Below are 6,868 nucleotides of genomic sequence, written 5' to 3'. Positions count from 1 at the left end.
AAATATTAGTCAGTCAATATGTACACTGCGAGTAAAAAAAAACACTTTGCACTTCAAATATCACCAATTTAATGGAAAACATGGAAGAGTATCTTCTCCAAAATAATTTGATACCATTTTTTGTTGTATATCTTTACACTTGCACATTGGTGTAAATCTGTGGTCATACTGTTTAAGTGGGGGGGGGGTGAACAATATATCACTAGGGATTTATGCCAGTGCACTTTGATAATTAGGAGATATTCTTCGTTGTGTGAATTTAAAAATTTAAATGTTTGCCAAAGTACAGCATGAATGCAATGAATGAATCCATATGTCCATGAGTCATAATACTACATGAGTTGCAGTAAATATCATGAAACACCTTTTTAATTAAATTAACATTGGGATGAATACTAAAAGTGTTTATAAGTGACTTAGAGACTTCTGATAAAGTAAGTGTTATGTACTATGTACGCTTTTACAATTATTATCATCATCATTATGATTATCATCATAATTATCATCATTATCATCACTATTACTTTATCTTATTGGAAAATGCAATAAAACTTATCACATAAATTCATATCTCAACTCATAGACATCCAGATTCATTCCTTGTATTCATGCCTTACTTGGGCACATATCAAATTATACACCACAAAAAAAAAGAATATCTCCTAATCATCCAAGAGTGAACATATACTGCTTAATATGGTATCAAATTGTTCTGGAGAAGATATTCTTTCAGGACATAGATGAGAGATTTTCATGTTTCAGCCTTGTTTTCTTCATTAAATTGGAGATTTTTGAGGGGCAAATCTTTTTTTAAGAATGGAGTGACAATTGCAAATTAATTCATGCTCCTACCCATTCCTAAAGAAGTACAAAAGAATACACAGGTGTAACTGAGAGTTTGATTGCCACACATAAATTAATTGGAAAACGTAATTGATTTGTGTTGAAAATAAATAATTGGCAATATTTGCTATTTTATTTGATCGCATATCATGGATATTATAAATAAATAATACAAAACAAAACCTCATTGTGTTTTGAAATTGGGCAATATATTTCATGATAAGAGTTTGAAACAGTGAAAAATGTCAGAATTTGACAATATTTAAATAATTTTTTTATAAATTTCCACAATACAAAAATGTAAGTTTAATTTGCTGAAACATATTTATTTGTGATATTATGTGTCACGGTTGCAGCTACATGCGGCCAGTGAAGAAATTTTAGACCATATATCAAGAAATATTGCAACATTTTCACTTGCTTTCCCAAGTAGAGGTGAGCAATGTGTACTGTACAATATGATCATACATTTATGATCTGAACAGAGGTAGCAAAAAGCAATTATCATTACAAAAGCATATTTTCTCATTTAATTGGCTGGTAAGTCTAATGGTTAAACAGGAATCTTTAGTCAATATGGTTGGCTTGTGTCATCACATGGCGTCAGGTCGGGCAATCGTGTATACCTGACTTTTCGAGAAAAGGGCCCCCTAAATTCCTGCAACATTGGGTCCAGTTTACCCGGGTAAAGCATACTGGTAAACTGAACCCGACATTTCAGGAATGTACGGTTCCCTTTTCTCGAATGGTCGCATATACGCGACTGTCTGACCTGATGCACAACCCAACATAATGGCACAAGTCGCATTGTCTATAATCTGCAAGCAAATCCAATACAGCACATGCCTAACATAATTTATACATGTGACATCAATACTGGGATCAAAGGGAGTGAGATCATTAAAATGGTACTTCACCTTTTTTTACCTTCATAATAATAAGTTTGAATGGCAAGATATAACATGAATCTACTAGTGGAACTTGAGTATGTTTATCAGTGTGAAATGATCCAAATAGATTTGGGAGTCATGAGGTCAAAGGTCAGAGAGATTATTACATACATTGAAATATCGAATCAACTTCATATCTGGTTCATGTCCATGTATGCATATTGGAGTGATAATGATCAAACTAGAATTGGGGGTCACATGTTAAAATACCATAGAGGTCATCTCATTCTATCAAATACTGAAGACCATTTGGAGATCAATTTCAAACTTGGCTCATATGGATATCAATATGATATGAAGATGATCTGATTAATTTTGGGGTCACAATTTCAAAGGTCAGGGGTCACAGAAGTCTACATATTTATCTTTATACCCAGATAATCCCCCAACTTGAGGTATCAAATTCTCAATTGGCTACTGTATTGGAATGACAAATGCTTGTCAGAGATCTGACTGAATTAGCAATAAATAATGAGGCAAACTGATGTTAAAATTTGTAATAAAAAGATTTATGTACTCACTACCATATATTCAAATTTCATAATACTTTTTACATTACAATAGCCATTCATAATAATCAATATGTGTGTAAGAGCTTTGACTGACATAGCAATGACTAGTATATGTATACTGGATTCCACGTTCCTAGTTCATACACTCCTTTACTAACATAAACAAAGTGTATGGACACCTTTTAACCATAGTTTTTGAAAAACCTGAAAGTTTGCTGGAGGCTTCCAGACATAGCAACACATCACTTATTTCAAGTACTGTTCTTGTTTTTTACTTAAAGGTAAAGGAAAATGTTAATTTATTGTCCATTCTGCTGATTTTTCTGAATGTCTAGTATTATCACATCATTGAGAAATGCAGGGCTAATACAAAGTAATTCATGTGACAACTCAATTACACCTGTAGAAACAGGTGAAAATAGTTCAAAATACCCTCTCAGGTATTATTACTGTTTGCAACAGAATCTTCTTGAGAAAGTTCAACACCTTGGGTGGCTCGGAACATCCTAAATCAAAAGTTTCTGTGTTCATTTCAATCGCGCTCTTACTTCTACACGTGTGGGAGTGTGATCACGATTGGAACGGATGAAACAGAGACAAAACAACTTCTGTATGGGGACATCCCCCCTCCTCTTATTGACTTTGCTCCCTCGCACATGATTTTCAAGAAATTGGAATACTCACCATGGCAGGGAGAGCCCTGTAGTTCAGGCACAACATTACTTTCACTGAAGAAGGGGGGGGGGGGCACTCAACTATATTGCTGTTCATATGTTCGACCAAAAAAGTGATAAAAGAATACTTTTGATCATGACGCATCACAATAGGATGCATTTACTTTTACTTTCATGAGCATAGCTTAACTATGTAAGAACAGAACAAGTATACCAATTCATTCATTGTAGTAAATCAACAATAATTAATAAAACATAATGATAATATTAGCATTGACTTATTAAATGTAAAAACTGCTGACTATTGACTAACAGTGGTACTCATAGTTCAAGCCTAGCAAATATGTATTTCAGAATAATCTAGAGCATTCATATAATTAACTAATGATAGAAATTAGAGCAAGTAATATTTGTCCCATTACGATCCCAACTCTGCAAGGTAGGGCCGAGTGGCCTGCAATAAATAGAATTCTCAAATGTACAGTTACACAATGATATAAAATGAATGTGTATATCTCTTTATCATCTGGGCAACCAAACATTCTCTACCTGTGAAGATCTGTTTGGTATGATGGCTTCCTCTGGCTCCATCAACTCAATTTTGGATAAGGGATTACAGACCCGTGTAACAAAATTTGAACCATCCATTACCACTGCAGTTGATATGACAGGAGAATGAGACTTAGATGATACCCGACTAGGTTGTTGGTTAGAGAGGGCAAGTTTAGGGGACACAGAAAAACCGTTAACAGCTTTAGAAGCTGTGGGTATAGTGTAATGAAAGTCAGTACTGGGCCCTGGAGTGCAGTGGGAATTTTGCTCCATCGTATTTTCCGTACCTTCTCGTCGGGGGCTGAACTCTGATCTGCAGTTTGACAAGCCCCTGTCCATAGTCATATGTGAACAATACCCGGAGTCTAACGCAGTGGAGCTATATTCCGCTTTGAGCGGCTCAAGTTCATGGGATTCTGCACTCTGCATGGTGGATGAGGGAAAGGACACGCTGTCTTCCGATTCGTCAACGCCGTTATTGCTGCAGGAGTTTGCGTACTTGAAATGGGCACTGAAGCAACAACAGCAGCAGCAGCAGATGCGATCCACAGAGTAGCAGATGCAAGAAGGCAAAGGAACCTGGCCTGCATTTCCCTCCGGTCCAATAACACGACACAAAGCCTGGAAGAAGAGCGTAGAGTAAAGCCAACTTATGGTCATGATCAACATCAGGAATGTCCCCATCTGTGTGTAGGAGAGTATGCTAGCAGGCATCATCAGTGCACCAGCAATAAATGTGGTAAGGGCAGCCATGCTAATGGCCGATCCCATGTGTCCCAGTGAGTAAACAACACGAGATTCACGGTCTGGCTCTGGCGCCATACAGTACGCCACCCCATAGTGCACTGTGAAGTCAATGGAGAGGCCTACTGATACAGAGAGAATGACAGATTCCAGAATGTTGAGTTGCCATCCAAGGAGGACCAGGGTACCAATTGTTACACAAATTGTACCTGATATGGAGAGAATAGCAAACAAGCTGATTACAAAGTTCCGTGTTGTAAGAAACATAACAAACATTGCAATGACGATAGAAAGGCCCAAAGAAAGGGGTGTACCTCTTGCTAGGTTGTCTTGCAGATTGTAGAAATCGAGATAGCTGATAAACCACCCTTGTCCAAGACTCGACGGAGCTGTTTTAAGAACGGGCTTCATCCAGCTTTCTAGCTTGGTCCAAAATTGTTTCATTTGGTCATACGAATGTGAAAAAGAATATGAACTGTCAAATTCAATGACGACTGCCTTCACTAAATTGTCTTCGATACCAAATCTTGGTCCAGGTTTCCACTTTTCAAAGTATGAGGGAGAGTAGTGATGTAATTCTGTAACTGCAGTTTTTAGGCACTGATTGAAGACTGATCTAGAATAAGGGAAACGTGAACCTTTGCAACAGGGTACGTTACTCATACCTGTCTCCCCATCTATGCAATTTCTATTATCCATCCATTCATTGAATGTCTCTATAAAACAGTTTTCAATTTTCAAACTTGGTGTTGATGAAAAAAAGGTCTGGTTTCTCAGTAACCTGCAGAATCTCAGAAGCCACAGTTGTGATTTTGGTGAAGCCATGTCAAAGTCGGAATTAAGGACAAGGTTGCCAATGTCATCTGGGTCTAAAGGGTTTCCATCATCTATTGGCTCCACACCCCAAACAACTGTAATAGGAAGATGGGCATAGAGCGAGCCACGATTCACCTTCTCAAACCAGAAGAGATCTTTGAAAACAAAGTCATATCGCTCAAATGGATGCATCGATCTGAATAGTTGGAACTCTGGTATCGTGGGAAGCTGAAGTCCTGGATCTAAAAAGATAAGGCAAAAGCCCCCAAGCATGACAATTCCAAGCAGCAATATCCAAACTAAACGGGGTTTGATAACAACACATGGCAAAATCTTTTTAAAGAATATTCTAGCCCAGTCACTAAACCATTCTGTGCACTTTTTAAAAATAAATACTAGGTGTTTACACACACTCTTTTTTGTTTTGTACTTTTGTTCATGCTTTTGAGAATTGTATTCTTTTGAGTCAGTGAAGTATCTATCCTCAATAATGACAGCTGCTGGAAGCCAAGTGATGCTCAAAACAAAGTTTAATAATATAGCTGTGCCCGCATATAGACCAAAGCACTTGATGGCGGTGATGTTGCTGATCGTGTTGGCATAGAATGCTGAAGCAGTCGTAAAACTGGTAACAAACATAGACAGGGCTGCATGCCGGAGCGTCTCCATGACAACAATAACACGAGGTGCGTTAGGGCGATCCTTTCGCGACTCTTTCCAGATATCGCAGAAGACAAATGCGTCGTCTGCACCGACCCCGACGAGAAGAATGACGCTGGTGAGATTCATGAAAGGAAAGAAGGGAATCCTAAAGACAGCAAAGTAGACAAAGTATGCAGAAATGAGGGACATTGCCATGCTGATGATGGTCATGATTGTGACAAACAGTGATCCAATATACATCCACATCAGTATCACCACAATCACAACCCCGAGGCAGGGATAAACAGCATCAGTCGTGAGGTACTCGCTGAATAAATCCTGCTTTATACCAAAATACAATCCAGATATTTTAGTAACCTGGTCCTGCACATCACCTGCTTTAAATTTATCATCGTATATTTCTCTGACATCACTTCCTGCGTAAACTGGCATGACCACTAGGGCATAGTTCACACGTTCGTTATTCGGTCTCTCCACGCACATGAAGTCCACATCCACCAGGTAGTGAAGTATATTGTACACCGCATCAAATCTTACGCACTTCCTTGGGACATTTGCACAGCTGTTGCTCATATACGTCCCTGTATGGGAGCAGTCATGCCGCAGCTCTCTTGTCCGGTAAAAATGGGAGCATGTTCTTAGCAACTGCAGTGTTTCTTGCACGTCCTTACTAGTAATGTTGAAACAGTTTGACCTGTTGTTCAGCAGGGCAACGTAGTTTGGTAGGGACCAACTTGGACAGCAGGCATTGGTGACGTTGCTCGTATAGCAGGCCTTCATGAACTGCACATGAGATCTGACATTCTGTAACTCCAGTTCACACATGGAGTGAAGGGCTTCTACGGTGAAAAGAGTTTTCCCATCAAGAGGTTCATATACCATACGAGCATAGAATTTCTCTGAAACATTAAAAAACGGAATGGGACAAAAGATTAAAAAAATATCAAAAGAAGATGTTTTTGTCAATAATTAAATGTATCTACCTGTTATTACCAGTTATGGTAGTTATTCATTAAACTTGTTCGAATATATTAGAAAGTTTTTGCACACCCTAGCTTTATTTGCAGGAATATCACACTAAGGGTGCGTTTATATGCCACTTTTTTACCCTAGA

At 38.2% G+C, this 6,868-nt stretch overlaps 1 protein-coding gene across 2 annotated transcripts in view; it reads right to left on the bottom strand.

The window, feature by feature from the left end:
* Nucleotides 1–1,487: 1,487 nt before the first annotated feature.
* Nucleotides 1,488–6,868, bottom strand: part of LOC121418578 (protein dispatched homolog 1-like) — a 48,604-nt gene continuing 43,223 nt past the window's right edge. For both annotated transcript variants that reach the window (XM_041612515.1, XM_041612514.1), the window contains one exon: nt 1,488–6,653. In XM_041612515.1, the coding sequence (XP_041468449.1) occupies nt 3,502–6,653 (3,152 nt within the window). In that variant the 3' untranslated portion in view covers nt 1,488–3,501. The remainder of the gene's footprint in view (nt 6,654–6,868) is intronic.

Source organism: Lytechinus variegatus, chromosome 7 (assembly GCF_018143015.1).
Source record: "Lytechinus variegatus isolate NC3 chromosome 7, Lvar_3.0, whole genome shotgun sequence".
Classification (NCBI taxonomy): Eukaryota; Metazoa; Echinodermata; class Echinoidea; order Temnopleuroida; family Toxopneustidae; genus Lytechinus; species Lytechinus variegatus.
Note: the sequence above shows the minus strand (reverse complement) of the source record. Positions and strands in the feature narration are given on the sequence as shown.